This window comes from Streptopelia decaocto (assembly GCF_964273445.1).
Source record: "Streptopelia decaocto genome assembly, chromosome: Z".
NCBI lineage: Eukaryota > Metazoa > Chordata > Aves > Columbiformes > Columbidae > Streptopelia > Streptopelia decaocto.
Genome location: NC_138657.1, coordinates 58,866,941 through 58,884,671, shown reverse-complemented (window position 1 = coordinate 58,884,671; position 17,731 = coordinate 58,866,941). Strand labels below are relative to the sequence as shown.

The 17,731-nt window shown below is 39.3% G+C and overlaps 1 protein-coding gene across 1 annotated transcript; it reads right to left on the bottom strand.

The window, feature by feature from the left end:
* Window positions 1-35: 35 nt before the first annotated feature.
* On the bottom strand, window positions 36-12,926 carry LOC309451301 (uncharacterized protein C5orf34). The gene is made up of 12 exons (XM_082074897.1): window positions 12,346-12,926; window positions 11,954-12,043; window positions 7,535-8,163; window positions 6,784-6,879; window positions 5,930-6,053; window positions 4,920-5,011; window positions 4,635-4,704; window positions 4,163-4,333; window positions 3,064-3,152; window positions 2,235-2,327; window positions 1,393-1,433; window positions 36-651 (listed from the first exon to the last, which is right to left on the bottom strand). The coding sequence occupies exons 1-12, from the start codon at window positions 12,538-12,540 to the stop codon at window positions 458-460; spliced, it is 1,884 nt and encodes a 627-aa protein (XP_081931023.1). The 5' UTR covers window positions 12,541-12,926; the 3' UTR covers window positions 36-457.
* Window positions 12,927-17,731: the final 4,805 nt, after the last annotated feature.

Here is a 17,731-nt window from a genome sequence, read left to right as displayed (position 1 = left end):
TTCAAATAAGTATTTATTTACTACAAAACAGTAGAAAGCATTTGAAAAACTTTTTATTCAATTATCGGACTATTTGGTGTAAGCTTCTGAACAAGAGCACATTTTCACAGTTGAAACTGCTCATCCCTACCCCAGCCGCTTGAGCAAGTTTCTCACACAATCCCCTATATGATTAAACGATTCAAACAGACATTCATACATTTAAAAGCAGCACTGTCATGTCAGCCCTGATGAACTTACACAGCTGTGCTCCATTATTTCACCTGTTCTTTTCGGCTATCTCTAAAATACAATCACAGCGTGACAAGGGCTACCGGTGGACTTTGCTGGTCAGAGGTCACTCCTCTGCCTTCAGCCTCCATCCCGTGGTTGCTCTGGCACCTCAATGCCTCCCCAGACGTGGCTGGCGCAGCTCCTATGAAGATACATAATGCAGGTCTCCATGTTCTCTGAGGCTTCACCTCCCAGAGGCTGCAAGCAAAGATTCAATATCCTGAATTACTTTGGAAGTTTTTTCCAAAGCCTCTAAGACGCACCCTTCACCAATCTCTTCCAGCTTGCTTCCATTTTCCGTTTTTCTTACAGTAATACCAGATGGATTGGTTTTCGCAGCAGATGTCCTTTCCAGAACATTGCTATGATCCAATAAAACTAGTGTTATTTCGTTAAGAAAAAATATCAAACTCTTCCTCCTAATGAGAAAAATGCTTTTCCATATTTGTATTCATCATTCTGCACAGCAATTACATAAAGCTAAAAACCAGAAGAGCACATTACTTAAAATGTCTAACATTTATCAAAAATGTCTTTAACTAAGACTCCAATTTATCCAAAAGTTATTTTAAAAATTAACCTACCTATCTGATGTCACACTGCACAGTTTAACAACATGCACTTCGCATACTAATAAAATTGCACACTTAAAGACAATTACAGAGCGGCTTTAAGCACGTGCGGCATGGTACACTTTTTTTAGCTGGCTGAAAACAATGGAACAATACTGAAGCAGCTGATAAACAGAAAAGTATTGTACTGCAACAACAAGCCCAAAGGTATTGTCTGTCTTTCAAGAACAGATCAGCAGATGAGTGTTAGCAAAACTAATGCAATACCCATTAAAGGGATTCCTTTTTTGTGATTTTTTTTATTTTAGTTTTGTACTGTGCCACTGTTTTTGTTTGTGGAGCTGTGATGCAGAAGTTGGACAATATAAATGACAAAACAAGAATGATAAATAACCAAAAATGGCTTAATAAGTTAATTTTAAGAAGACAGTAAAAAAATGTGTGAACAGGATAGAAAGCCTTTGATGATATAAAATGCAGATTTGAATACGCGGATGAACAACAGAATATACAAGTGAAAAAATATTTACAACTTTCAAAAAGATACAGTTAAATCTCTGTATTTTTTCGAGCTCAGCTTCAGCAGACCTGTCCAAGAAAACAAATATTATTAAGCAAATTAGTATCATAAAAGGTTCTCACATATATTTTCTACTTGAGATTTTAATTTTTCAGGTTCCAGCAATACCGAAAATTAGATGAGCAAAATCCAAGTGAAAACAATGCTCTATTTTTGTCCTTCATACCACTAGTGAACAGTTGCCATTTGTCCGTCATTTGTGTTTCCAAAAATCAGGGCTCCGCTCTAAGAATAGTCTCTTAGCTCTAGGTGTGTATAAAAATAGATAGAATTTTCGTTTCATCAGCTAATTAATCTGCTATAATTTGAATAACGAGTGCAATCGATTTCAATTAACACATTTTTAGTACCCGAATATGTTTGTATGTGATGTCACCAGACCTTTGGTCAGTAGCGTGTATTAAAAAGGACAAATATGTTAACAAGAGATACAAGTGTTGTTCAGCAGTTAAAAGTACTATTTTGAACTGCTTGTTGTTCTGTTAAAAGGTGCCTTTCTTAGTCTGGTTGCTATTTTTCACCTTGAAAGATACTACCTCTCCAACATTAATCTTCCTTTGGCAAAGTCACCACATTTCTGATATTTAAGTAAGGCAGGCAGAAGTGCAATGAAACAAGCTTCACTCAGAACTCAACTTACCTAACATTTTAAACACTAAAAGAAAATATGGAACCATAGAAAACAAATAGACATAAAATTTTCTTTTTTGACCCTTAGGAAAAGCAGTCTATAAAATTCAGTTTATAGTCTTTTTGAGATTCATTTTCAACATTGTTTGTAGTCAATTATTTAGCATAAAGATGAATACCAATATTCTTCCGTTACAGAGTTTGCAGTATATTCAGGAATCTCCTTCATTTCATTCAAACTTCTGCACCATTCTATTGCTGTTTTGATATACCTATGTGAACATGAAAATTCACAAAAAGTAGTTATTTATATGAGAAATACACCCTATAAATTCAAGAAAAAAAAAAAAGGCATTAAGCAATACACCTGGATCTGAAAGAAAAAGGCATGATACAAAATCTAACTTTTTCTCTAGGTTTCCTTGCCATTATTGGATTCCCACGTTTTGACCAGAATCTCCTTCGTATTTAAATCAATGTAATTATGGAAAATCATAACCAACCTGTACGATTTGTAATGCACAGTGTGCAAATGTCTATTTTTGTTTGTGAATATCTGTATGCTAAAATGCAGCCGAGTAAGCTTCTAACAATTCCCATAATGATGGTCTAATTAGAGCAAGCAAATTAGAGAAAGCACTCTGCAGGCAGAGGTCAATATCTGTAATGAAGCATAAACTGGATCAAGTGCTATTCAGTTCTACGTACCAGGTCTACAAAGGACAAAGATTGTTTTCCTTATCCACTGATGTAAGTGCCAAGCTGTACCTCTAGTTTTGCCTTTTTTTTTTTTTTTTTAAGACATTACTGTAACAATTATAATGGAATGACTGCATGCAGTGGTCCTGAGTCACACAGGTCTCAAATCTTTGCCAGATGTAAGATGGAGTTTAACTGTTTGGTTCCTCCCCCTCGCCCTGTATTTTCAGTAAATACCACTTCTTCATACAAAAGGATTTGTACAGAATTGTTTTATATTTAACTTTATATTGTTTACATTACTTATACCTTTCATAGATTCCAGGATGACTAATTTGTATTAGCTGCTGTACCCCATCAGGAGTAGTTAACTTACACCAGCCTACATCTTCATTTACCTTAGAAGAAAAAAAAAAAAAATTCTGCTGCAGTTTGAAGAAAGAAAAGCGAGTATAATATGGCAGTTTAAGAATTAAGTATCTATGAACATTCCACTTTAAGCACTTAGAAATTTGGTTTTTGCTAAGTATAGAATTTGGTATAGTCTGCTATGACAAATGCAGGTAAAAAAAAAAAAGCATACCTAACCTGGCCCCAACACTCATTCTATGCTACAGAAGAATAAATTATTTCTAAAAGTGTGTAGAAATGTTTCCAAACCTGTAGAATTTTCAGTTCTTCCTCCTTTTATCGTAACTGAGTATACAGATTTAACCTAGCTCACATCAGGAAGTTATAGCATGTCTTTTGAGACATTGACTATGATATTTACATTATTTATAATAAATACATCTTCAGATACTTTAACATCCTTTTTGTGTCTTGTCACCTTAGGGTAATAAGTAAAGACACAGAAGCCAGAAGTCTCAGCAGCCAACCTGGAATTCCATGTTCACATAATTTTCTCTGTAGTGTCATTTTACAAAAATCAACATAATATTTTTACTTCTATATTAAGTAGATTTTAAAATGTGTATGGAATAACATGTGCAAGATTACTTTTCTGAGTGATTTTTTGCTATCCATTTGCTCACTTATAGAAAATTTGAAACATAACCAAACACTTCCTTCTTTGATCAACATGAGCAACTTCTTAAAAGGATAAAGTTTCATCTCCCTCTTTGAGCATCAGTTACGTACTAAAATGTTTTTCCCCCTCTTTTCTGGCTAAAATACTGGCAATACATTAATGGCGGTGCTTGCTGATAGCTCCTATTTTCATTTAGACTACTCTACAAGCTCAAGAGTAAGCCACAGCAGTTTGCTGCTGTGAGTTATCAATCTCTCAAAGGCTTCAGTTTGTATTTTACAGGCATCAAAACTTCTGTTTCATTTCCACATTAGCTTCCTAGTAACAGTTTTTTATGAAGGGTTTTAAGAATAGTCATTCCTCTAACTCATGAGCTACCTGGATCTTATTACAGGAAGAGCTGAAATCCCAGACCATATTCAAGGTCATCCCATCCCAAAAAGCAGCATAGACTTTATGATCTGAGTACACAACAAGTCTTCCAATGCTGGGAATAACATTTTCATACAGCAAAATGGGCAACATTTCTCGTCCATCTGTCTCAGGTACCTAGAACAAAACAAATACATTAAAAACTTGAGGAAAGCTTACTTTCATCAATACAGCTGTTTGTATCACTCCCAGATTTTTAATTCACTTGTTTTTGCAGACCACAGCACCTTTATCAACCAATTGCTTTCTGCTTCACAAATATATATCTTTACACTGCATGCATTTAGGTCCCATATGTATACATTTTGATCTTTGAGAATACACTCACCATTCTTCCCTATATTTTAGGTCCTATTCCCTATAGCAAATATAATCATCCTTAAAACACTGAAACATTTATAAATCTCCAGCTACATACCATTTTGTGGCAGCAGAGATAATAGTTATGAGTTAATGATAGTTTAGTCTTGTAGCAATACTGAAGTATTCTAAGGAGAAAAACAAACAAACAAACTATTAAGCATTTTGTACTTCCTATGTTTTCTGAACAGTTGTGACCTTTGTTCTGTAAGTTTATAGATGTCCTCAGTGTTAATACAAATTCCTTTAATTTTTATACTTAATGTCATAATAAGTATTATGTGTAATTTTAACTACTGTCCTTTCAAAGTTGGAGGAATTAATGTAATGAAGAGAAAGCTACCTGGTTGCCTGAGTAATAATGGAGGATATAGAGTATGGACTTCCTGGTACATCAGGAGGTAGGCTGTTTACCGAATACATCTTTTCTTCTCTCTGCAGTAAAGAGCAGAAAGAAGATGAGTTAGTTACAGGTACCGTAGCATGAAAACAGTATTAAGAGCTTGCAAGATACAAAATTTCTGACATCTCAGAAAGCAACTATAATCACATTTAAATTTGTCCCAGAACACAGGTAAGCAGCTTGAAAAGAAAAAAAAAAAAGATCTGTTGCGTCCTTTAAGCCTACTTCTGTGGGAAGAAACATTCAAGAGTTTCCACTCCCGCAGTAGGAACCAACAAGTTCTCTGAACAGAGACTGTAGTTTGTTACTGAGTAACTATGTTTGGCTACAAGTTAAAGGCTAGGTTCAACGGGTACAAACTCAACCCTTAATTTTGCTTTAAAAATACAAAGCAATGCATAGGCACTTGTAAGGATCTGTACTCTGGGAAACTTAACAACAGACAGAGGGGAAAAAACATTTTTCTAGCACTGAACAGCTGGTCTGTGGCAAAGCCAGAACAGAATCTGCATCTTCTAGGTTCTGTCTCCATACAGTAAAAAACAATACAGAGCTCTTAGAAAAGATGGACCGAAAACAGCTTGTGTTGTGATTTCAAACTGGGTCCATCTTTTTTAAGCATCCTGTACAATGCCAAATACATAAAGATTCAACAAATATGTTTAAACACTAAACTTCTAAATTAGTGAGAAATGGTTATTGTGGAATCTTACTTGAGCTTGTGAAATAAGTGTTACAATGAACAAGATTGTTCTTCTTTTGTCTATAATTTACAAAAATACATTCTGAAACAAAAAATCTCATTTTTTGTATGACTGATTGCTTGATTCAATTATTATAGAAATTATCTATGTAGGGACTTGACTGTACACTGCATAGCCAAATGTCTTAAAACTAAGAAGACTGCTAACTTGAAGGAATTTGGAACATATTTTAAAATAGTTTAATACCTTTTTTGTTCTTTTTTGGATGGCATAATGTATGAAATAGTTTCCCAAAAATGCTCCCTCTGACTTGAAAAATGAGTCATCACCAGGATAAATTTCTATGATGTTTGTCCTACCATGGATAAATCTGAGAGAAAGAATAAGATTTTTAACAACTATTTAAAACGCTGTGTCACTAGACAAGCAAAACAGGTCAGCATACTTGAAGAAGGCACCAAGCAGAAACAAATTTTCAACACAGCTCTCACATGAAAAGCTTCTACTTTTTCACAAAAAGCAGAGCATGCCAATTACCTCTTTTAACACCAAAGATTCACATTACCAGGCTTTCTCTAATCTGCTTGCTCTAATTAGACAGTCATTCTTTGCATGTGTGCAGGTTTTTTTAAACCATATGGACGAAGTGATTTGCCAGGAAAATCTACACTTCAGCTGTTTGCAACATGCAAATTACATAGGTCACCAAGACAAATGTTTCTAAAGCACGACATCTTCAGCATCAAAAGGAGCAATTTGCAAAAAAAAAAAAGCACTATAATTGTCAGCAAAGTCTGTGTGAGCTCCAGCTGTCCATGAAACCTTTAAGAAATCAGATAATCAGATCACTCATTTAAAAGCCTTAAATATGAGTTCAGATTGTTTATTTCAGATATACCAACTTCCAGACCTGGAAATATACTGTACTAGCAAATCTGAGCTCCAATGAAGAAACAACTGAAATGAACACACTCTTAGATGAAGATTCTGTACAATTTATCTAAGAGTGAGAAAGGGATAAAGTAAGACATTTCATCTTAAAGCTTAATTCCCATAAAAATGAAGTCTTCCAAAGATGAAATGCATGATCTCCTACATACCTATAAAAAACACCCTGGCACCATACAATTTGAATTAGCTGAGAGCATGAATATTGTTCAGCATCTTGATTCTGAAAGAAGTCACAGAACATCCACCTGTACAAAATACAATGAAAGCTTCAGTAAGTGCAAAGGTCAGGGTTTTTTTTTGGGGGGTGGGTGTGTGTGTATGGGTGTGTGTGTGGGGGTGGGTGGGTAATAATCTCTGTACCAAAACCAAATGCATGTACAACTATTCAAAGGAAAAGAGGCCACATATTTTCAGAGTCCTTCGATGCCTTGGTTATCTACACCAGTTACCAAATTAGTTTTCTCAAACCTGCAACACTTATTATTGTTATTATTATTATTATTATTAGTAGTAGTAGTAGTAGTAGTAGTAGTGCTGACAGACAATGTATGCCACAGGCTGGCCTCAGAAATATTATCTCAAAAATGAAAAACCCAAACCAACTAAAAACCTGTGTTCTTTTTTCAGTATTGTCTTTTTCGTTTACATATTTATAAAGCATGACAGAAAACAAAATTTATTTTTCTCTGGACTAGTTATTATATATTCATTTAAATAGGATACAGAATGCTGGTTTCACAAATTTCAAGTTTCAAGATCCTTAAAAAAAAAAAGAATACGGTAGTAATTTTTAATTTTTTTTTATAGCTAGAATTCGGTTATTTTAACAGAGATTGAAGTTCCACACTGCAGAACTGTAAAATATATGTTAGCAACAATGAAGTAAACAGCTTAAATTACCTGTGTAAATGTGGGGCTCTGCAGCTGAGTGGCAAAGCTGTAGGTAAATGAGAAACTGTTTCATGTGTTTTGGGGTAAATTAAAACATCACCTTCCATAGATGTATGGCTGTTTTCCTCACGTGTCTTCTTTACATTCTCAACAGTTTGTAAGTTATAGCACATTAGTGCCAATGACAATGGGTATTTCCATTCTTCTGGATAGAAAGAAACAGACCAACACTGTGTAACCCACGTGTACTCAGAAGAACAATTTGTGTAGAACAAAGGGACTCCATCTCTGTCTTCATAGTCCTTTGGTTTGGTTGGTTCTCTGTACTTAACTTCAGGACAACCCTGTTCATTCTTCTTATTCTCTATTCTTGTTTGTTTCAATGACATCTCTGCAACAGAATTTTTACTTGATTTTCCATATTGATATCTGGTTTGATAGTTGCTGTTCTTTTGAGAGGAAGACTGGCTGACTTTGCATAAGAACTCCACTGTAAATTCTTGCTGCAACTTTGACAGGTAAAGGTGAGCATAACCATCTACTGATGAGATCTTCACACGGCCATTCTCTATACATCTTGTCAGATCAACCGAAGCAGGGTCAGGCCATCTAATTTCTAAGATATCACTGAAAATAATCTAATATAAGAAAAAGAATTGGAATGTGCAGCAAGATAAAAATGACCAGCTTCCCAGAAATTACAGCGGGGTATTTACACTTGGCTGTGGTTTAACCCGAGTCAGGAATCAAAACCACGATAGCTTCTCGCTCACTCGCCCCCATCCCCAAGTAGGGGAGAGAACTGAAAGGGCAGGGAGAAAGTTTGCGGACTGAGATAAAAATGGTTTAATAACAAAATAATAGTAATATACTGCTACTAATATCCATAAAATTTTTTTTAAAAGTGATCCTCAATGCAATTATTCACAAACTCCATCTGTCCTGAGCAGCCGATCCCAGGGAGAGAGCAACAAAGGCCAAAAAGGCTGAAAGGCCCGAAGGCCAACAGCAGAATGAAAGAACGGCAAAAGGCCTGACTAAAGGAATTCCTGAACAGAACTCAACTGGAACAGAGCTGAACTGGAACAGTTCGCACCATCCGGAAAATCTGACTCTCCTTGAATACAGAACATGATGCTAATGGTACGGAATGCTTTCACTGATTGGTCTGGCTGTCAGTCAACATCTGTCCCATCTATGCCCACCCTTCCTTGCTGCCTCACACCTGTGGGCCGAGCGCCCAGAAAGACCTTGGTCTCCCAGACAGCAGCTAAGATGTCAGTAAGTTATTATGTTCTCTTCATTCCAACTCAAAACCACTGGAAAGTTACTTGAAGAAAAACATTAATTCTATCCCTGGATGCTATCTAATTATTCTCAAACTAAATCTAAATGACCATGCTAACTATGAGAAAGAAAAGTTTCAAAACGCATTAAGAAAATTAACTGAATTTCAGTTAAACCACCACAATTTAAATTAATTCAATCCTTCTGCAAGGTGATGCATGGCAAGAAACTTTATTCTGTATTTGTTTGCATACTTGAACTCAAAAGGAAGCAAAATATCTAACCTTCATGTCTGCTTCCTCCTGTTCTAACAGAGTTCCGTCCAGGAATAATGTTTTCATTTAATACCCATTCATAAACTAGCAAGGTACATGGCCAACTGAGCAGGCACAACTGTCCACAGACAGCAGATAGTTTCTGTTTCCAACTGCTTCTTAAGAGACATTGAAGAGAAAGCCTAAATTATGTTGACTATATCTGTTTTCAATAGACTTCATGGAAAGCCCACATTAAACATTTTGTATGTTATAACCCCCATGTGCTCTGAAATCTTCTTTTTATTATAAGATTAAAATAAGCCTGTAAAATGCCATGAAAAATGCACTTACGTGTTCTTACCAAAACAGAAATTTGTTGAAAATGTTTTGCAGCTAGATGGGTAAAATTACTTAATCCTGTACCACGAAAGATCAAATTACACAGCTATCGCTACGATCTGAATAAAACATATTTGTAAAGAAGAATTTAGAGCTTTAAAATACAACATTTGGAAAGTCCCAAAAGAATAGCCTTATCTTACTGCAGTGATATTCAAGTACGGATTGCTGCTTCAATTGGCACTTTTTTCGAAACAAACAAAAACATTTTCACAGCATATGCTCTTGTGCTACCCCCTCTACAAAAATGAAGCAGATCATTCCCAACAAAGTACTTCAAATAACCACTGCATCTACCTCAAACCCCAGGTTAAGGCGTTTCCCAAACAGAAGGTAAAGTTATAGTTTAGAAAATGCACTAATCATCTCCTGAAACTAGAAAAATTCTGTCAAGCTAGAGATTGCCTTTCTAGCCATCTGCAGAAGTTGCCCTAAAATAAGGTATTTTTGTTTTTATTGTTCTTGTACCTGATCACCATACAGCAAATATCCTTAGTTTGCTTTTGATTGAAGACTCTAGGTAAAGCACTGGATCCCAAATAAACACAAAATACAAACCCTCTCAGTGTGTGAAAGAAACTTACCAAATGAGTATTCATACTCCCCATCATTTATTTTATCTAAATTTAATTAGCTTTGTCTCATTTGACTGACCTTTAGTCAGGTATGTTTCAAGTCTGATCATACTTTGGCCCAGCACAGGAAAACTCTGGAAGTCCAATAAAAATGAGACACGGCAGCACTAGTGTATTAGTAAGGCGGAAAAGTCTACTGAAGCTATTTGGGCCATTAAAGTGGAAAATTTACCATAAAGAATTGCAAAAGGACCCTAAACAAAAAAATCAAGTGATCAGACAATAAAGCTGTAGATAAAAATTCAGTGGAGACAAACATAATGTCATGTAAATGGGGAAAAGCAATCCTAACTTTACATATAAAATTATGGTCTCTGAACCAGTTACCATCACCCAGGAATAAGATCTCAGTGTTACGACTGACAGTTCTATGAAAATGTACTATGTATTCAGGAGCAGATTTAGCAGTGTATCAAATGTTTGCAAATTCTATGAAAGAAACAAGAACAGAAGATACAACCATAGTGCTGAAAATATTAATGGCTGACGTTCGTTTTGAATACTATTTGCAGTTCTGACAGGACACAACACTGACAAGATGCACCTCATCAAGCTGTCTAGACATGCGGATGCTTAGTGTGGCCCAAGCAGAGGCTAACCAAATTGTGGTACCAGGCTGTTTTGAATTCAAGCATAAGCAAAGTAGTGCAGTATTAAGTGTAGAAGTGGTTTTGTACCCAGTGGCCTAGTGAAAGTATTGTCACTGCGAGCAACAGGCCACAGGCCTCAGCCTAACTGTGCCTTACAGGAACTGAGCGAGGCCTAGGCTGGCCTGTCAGGCTCATCATCAGCTTGCCACCAGAACATGCTGAGTGAACTGGGGCTTGATAACTGTTATCTCATTATAATGGATTGTTGAAGTGTAGGAAATAGCAAAGGCCTTGAAAATTTGGGCACTGGTTGAAAATTGAGGCCACGGAACAATAAACTGATAGTAAATTACTGAAGAAGTACTATCTGAAGAGCTACAAGAAGACTGCTTTTGCTTCCCTAAAATCCTGAAGCAGGTAGTCACAGTGGAAGCTGGAAGTTAGAAACTGTCTAGAAACCCAGCCATGTTCCTGAAGAACAAGAGGCTGGCCTGGGGGAGGGTCACCCGCTAGTGCTGCCAACAGAGCAGCAGCTCTGTGCCGCTGTGCCTTGCACAAGATGTACAGCGCGACTGTGAAGGCCTGACTGCTGTTAAGTATGTCATGATAAGGAACGACAGTGTTTTCAGCAACTAAACGTTAGCATGAAGTGTGTTACGCATGACGTGCCAGTCTAAAAGTTTTAAAGCTTCTGTGATTTATCCATTGTCTTCAGACTCCCACCACACTCGCATGCATTCAGTGGGAACACCAGAGGGAAGCTGCTGAGGAGCAAAGCTCTTAGAACAGTAAATGGGGTCTCTGGATGGACCTTCAGTGTGACGTGGTGCAGCCATTCCCACAAAGTGTCACTGCCCAGTCCTCTCACAGGCCCCTGTAGCAGACTCACACTGGTACTTCAATGGGGAATTCTGAACCTGACAGCCCCTCGGAAAACACTGCCATATTTCACTGAGCCTTCCTTGAAAGGTTTCAAGTGCAGAAAAATGACACATAAAACAGCTCATTGTATCATATTACAGAATTCTAGGTTTTAGTCTTACTAAGAGTAAACTAACTCTTTAGTGTTTGGCTACAAAGGACATACATAAATAGAGTAACTGTAATTTAAAATGGCAGTACTCTAGTCAAGTTGACAAATGCATTAGCCAAATTGCACACTATAGATCTTCACGGCCTATACTCACACACGTGCATGTAAAGTTATGTCAGACTACTAGGGAAGCTTATTTAATAAAGTATTACACGTGTAACTCTCACCTTTTTTCTTTCTGGAGGTATAACATGTGAAGGTAAGTATGGGCAAGAAGAAAACTTGTTTCGGAAATCCAGAGCTCGCAGAAGCTGTTCCTATAGAAATGCGATGAAGAACAAAACAAATCAACACAGCCCTGAGTTTTTCCATGGAGTGGTAAAATTTTAAGCTGATTTCACCGTCTTCTTTTCTGCAGCAGAGGCTAAGAAACCCCCCTCCGTTGCACAGAGCAACTACGATCCCGTTTTAGCGGTGGAGCAGAGGATGGGGTTCCCGCCCCCCGAGCGGCCGCCGCTTCCCTCCCGGGCGGCAGCCCCGCCACCCGCCATCGGGGCGGCTTCCAGGACAGAGGGCCCTCCTCTCCCTCCCCGCAGCGCCGGACAGCCTGGCCACACACCTTGTAGGCACTGACGGCGAAGGCGACCCGCTGGCGGGTGGTCTCGGCCGGTCGGAGGGGGTGGGCAGCGGCGGGGAGCGCCGCTTCGTACAGGTACTCGCAGCCGCATGGAGACAGCAGCAAGCGGGACCCGCCGGCGTAGTGCACCTCCACCGAGTCGTCCCCGTACAGCACCATCAGGCTTTCCGCTGCCATCTCGCCGGAGAGCGCAGGCAGCTCCCACCGTCCCTGGCAGCGAGGCCGCCCCGAGAGCTGCGCGGCCGCCGCCTCCGCAGGGCGGGAAGCCGGGGCGGGACGGCCCGCTGGGCTCCCTCCGTGCCGGCCCCCCCTCCTTTGACTGGGGGATTAACCTTCTCTTCCTGCCAGCAGGGAGCGGGTTGGTAACGTGGTCTCGTTTACAGACACATTTGTAAAACAAGCTATTGAAAAGTATAAAAATGATATAAAGCTACTGGAGAGTGTCCAGAAGAGGGCCACGCAGTTGATGAAGGGTTTGGAGGAGAAGCCGTATGAGGAGCAGCTAAAGTCACTTGCTTTTTTCAGCCTGGAGGGGACTAGGGGGAGACCTCAAGGCGGCTACAGCTTCCTCAAAAGGGGAGAAGGAGGAGCAAGCACCGAACTCTTCTCTTTAGTGACCAATGGCAGAACCTGAGGGAATGGCAGGAAGATGTGCCAGGGCAGGTTTTGGTTGGACATTAGGAAAAGGTTCTTCCCCCAGAGGGTGGTGGAGCACTGGAACAGGCTCCCCAGGGAGGTGTCACAGCCCCAAGCCTGACAGTGTTCAAGAAGAGACTGGACAACACCCTCAGGCACATGGGGTGAACTGTGGGGTAGTCGTGTGCAGGGACAGGAGTTGGAGTTGGACTCCATGATCCTTGTGGGTCCCTTCCAACTCAGGACATTCTCTGATTCTATGATTCTATATGGAAATACACACGTCTTTTTATTTTTAACTTTTTTTTTTTTGTTATTGTTGCTTTTATCTGCTGGAAACAGGATGTCTTTTTTGCTGCCCCAGGAACAAAAATTAGCCGTACAATGGCCTAGATAATAGAAAAAAACACCCCTATTTACCTGTAATTGTGCTTCTTTAAGATATGCCTCATTCGGCAGGTGCCCTGACACAGAGCACGGGAGCCCCAAAAGCTGCCGCGCACCAGCGCTCCCCTCCAGCCGCCCTGTGCAGCGCGAGAGCAGCTGTGCAAGGGGGTACTTGTCAGCCTCCCCACATCTGCACCTCGGGAGAGTGGGGAGGAGGCTTAGGGGTCAGAACTGAGAAGGCAGATTGCTGACCTACCGCATATCCTGAAGAGATGATAGGTAAATAATTCTCTTATGACTGCTGCTTTATATTAATGCATTCATAGGGCAGGGAAATCTAACAGCTGCATACTGAGAACTGGGTCACAGAAGCCATGGAAGACTGAAAGATTAATTCCCAAAGGCCAATTTAGAAATAATGCCTGGTTACCTTTTTGGAAGATATATATACTCTTCTTCCCCTCCACCCCAATATTTACATGTTAATCAAAGCTGTTTTAAGTGGAATGACAGTTTACAGTTAAGTGACAATTTATTATCAGTTCCTGCTTAAAGCACTAGGTAAATGTAATTCAAGATCCTTTGCTATACAGGCCACACTAGATCGCACGGTCTCATCTGACTGGACCAATTGTTCCCCACCTGTAGTGACATAGGTTTTTCAGATCAGTGTGCAATCATGGAAGAAATGCACTTAGTACAACTTTTCCATTCTCTACAACTGCTTTCTCAGCAATGCGGAGAGTAAATCAACATCCAGTCAAGTGGACATCCATTAACATAAATCTGGTTCTATTTGCAACATGCTTTTAAATTAATATTATTCTGCATAGGACTTGCCTGAAGCAAGTTTCAAAATACATATTTGGATTATGAATCCTCCTTTTGTCACTTTTATTGCATATGAATTTAGCAGTGTAAAGATACTTGGTTTTTAAGCAAGCAAGTATAAATCTTTATAGAGCTGGGCTAGGGTTTAGAAATGCAGATTCTAGTCCTGTCTGGGTTTTGAAGCATTTACATTTAATCTGTTAAAAACACAAATAATGGTAGTTCTCTGCTTTATTACTTTTTATTATTTATGGATGATGCCTTATGTTTTGTCAGCAACTTCACTGCTGTAGCTGGAACCCAAAGAGTAGGAGCTAGGGTAGCTGGTCAGGGAGGCTGAAGTAAAAGAGGCAAAGCAGCAGTTCATGAATAGTGCAGTATCTTCCCTGACTTTTGGCCAGAATGTCGTTTCCTGTTCCTGTATCAACTATGGGGATCCACAGGCATAAACTGGTTGGTTTGAACTATAATTTAGTGTACTGGATTTGCCTGGGAAAATTTTGGTAGCGGGCAGCTACAGAGGTGGCTTCTGTGAGAAGCTGCTAGAAGCTTCCCCTATGTCTGACAGAGCCAAAGGCAGATGTCTCCATGATGGATCTGCTGCTGGCCAAAGCCAAGCCGATCAGCAACAGTGGTAGCATCTCGGGGATAACATTTAAGAAGGGGGAAAAAAAAAAACCTGCACAACTGCAGCTGGAGAGAGGAGAGAGAATATGTGAGAGAAACAGCTCTGCAGTCACCAAGCTCAGTGCAGGAGGGCGGGAGGTGCTCCAGGCACCGGAGCAGAGATTCCTCTGCAGCCCCTGGTGCAGCCCATGGTGGGGCCGGCTGTCCCCCTGCAGCCATGGAGGTCCATGGGGGAACAGATCTCCACCTACTGCCCGGGGAGGACCCCATGCTGGAGCAGGTGGATGCTCCAGGCAGAAAGTTTTATTTCTCATTATCCTACTCTGATTTGATTGGTAATTATCATAGTTTAACCTGAGCTGGCAATACAACTATGATAGCTGCTCTTCTCACTCACCCCGCTTCCCACCTTTCCAAATGGTGGAAAGAATCGAAAGGGAAGGGAGAAACTTGGACTGAGATAAACACAGTTTAATAAAATAATAAAATACTAATACAGTACTAGTAAATATTACACACACATTATATATCTATATACACACACACACACATATAACATAGAAATAGAATGTAAAATGAAAGATACTCAAGGTAATTCCTCACAAACTCCATCCAGACCGAGCAGCCAGTCCCAGGAGGCAGCACCTGATCCCAAACAGCTGATCCCAAAGAGAAAAAAAAGGAAAAAGGGCGGAAGGGCCCAGCAGCCTCTGCAAATGGCAGGATGGCAAAAGGCCAGACTAAATGTCCTGAACAGAATTCCCCCGGCTCTGCCAAAAGGAGCGAAGAAAGCCAAGAAGCGAGAGACCAGAAGATCCCGACTCTCCTTGAATATGAAGCCTGACGCTAATGGGATAGAATACTCTTATTGATCAGTCTGGATATCAGTCAAGCTCTTGCCAATCCACGGCCCCTTCCTCGATGCCTCACACCTGTGGGCAGAGCTCAGAATGTCCTTGGCTCCCTGAGCAATTAAAAGCGTCGACTGTGTCCTGGGGTGTTATCTGTTGTTCTCAAAATAAATCCAAACAATGACTGTACTAGCTATGAAAAAAAAGGTTTTTAACTGCATGAAGAAAATGAACTCAGCACAGTAATAAATTTAATTTCTCCTAGTCAAGGCTGTTTTGCCTGTGATGGTAATTGCTGAGTGATCTCTCCCTGTCCTTATCTCATCCCATGAGCCTCTTGTTGTATTTTCTTACCTGTTCAGCTGAGGAGGGGAGTGATAGAACAGCTTGGTGGGCACTTGGTGTCGAGTAAGGGTCAACCCACCACGTTCAGAGAGAAGTTTCAATTAGCAATAGTTCAAGTTTGCGTGAGTTCTGTGCAGCAGGAAGGCAGAATGTGATAAGGAAGTACTGTCCCAGAGAAAAATAAAAATGGCTGTTCTAAACCAGACTGAGCATGACTAATACTCAGGGTCATGTTGGATTATTCTATTAAAAAAAAAAAAATCCCAGCTATTTGTGATACCTGATGTAGGTCAGCCAGTCTTACTTCTTTCTGTAGTGCTACAATTACACTTAAAACCAACATTCAAAAACTCAGTGACCAGATTTTCTCTAAAAAAAAAGACCAGTAGCAAAAAGTTCTTAGTGGGTTTGAAAGGAAACTGAGAAAAAGCTGGCTTCGTTTCTCAATATGTAACTCTCATTCAAAAGCAAAGCACATGCAAAGCAGCGCCTCTTGCAGCCCAGTTTTAAATTACTATAAGCAAAGAGTGATTTTCAAATACTACAGTTTGGTTAACTCATAACTGACATGTCAAGAGTGGCAAATATTGTACATACTTTTTCTGATGTGTGAAACTTCGTCACGTTAGAATTCAAATACCAACTATGGTTCTTTTCAGAACCAGCGCTAAAGAGGTTTGCTTCAGATTTGCTTTCCACACTTCTGTGCCTTCACTGGCTTACCATTATGTTACAAAGAAAATAAATATTTTTTAAAAGGTTGTTTATCTGTAAGGTATTGTTCAGAAACCTGTAAACGAGAAGCATTTTTACACAGTGCACTTGAAATATCTAAATGCTAAAATTAATATGAAATAATCTTTAAACCTCTCAAGACTAATTTCTACCTTACACAGAACTATCATAAATTAAAGGCAAGCAGACAAGCCACAAATGACAATTATGGCAGTGCAAAACCTGCTGATTTCTCTCACATCTCATTACACCATCACTAATTTATATTAGACCTGTGAGAATTAAGACAAATAGGAAAGATTAAGTGTTTATGGCAAATACTATCCTGTCTTCCTTACTCAATAGGACAGGAGTTACAACCAATTTTTTCTTATTGCAATACAAACCTAAAGCTCTTGGAAAGCTTCACACGTGCAGAGACCACAAACTTCTCCACTACTTTGAACAAACGTATCTCTTTATGATTTTTCAGTATTTCTGGTGGAAGACAAAGCTTATTTTGCAAACTGTGATCTGAATTGCTTCATATATACAATTCCTAGTTCCCACAATTTTTGTACAGGATGACTTACTTACCCTATTTCTTGTCTACATGTAGATATCCTGTCTCTGCAAGCTGACAGAGTACATTGGGAGTCTGGCAGCTACTTCACAGAAAAAAAGACACACTACAAAAGATGCAGAATTAAAACAGGTAAAGCAGAGTGCCTTGAAGACAGTATTACTTTATGATAATGTATATATGAATGCTTCTTCCTTGGGACTTTAAGGTTTGAGTAAATAGGCTTTCTGCAAGGCATCTGCTTATACAGTCAGCAGGAAGTCTGGCCTGTATTTGAATTAAGGTTTGTATGAAAAACACGCTCAATGCTTCAGAAGATGATGAAGGGAGTGGAGCATCTCCCTTATGAGGAAAGGCTGAGGGAGCTGGGTGTCTTAGCTTGGAGGAGACTGAG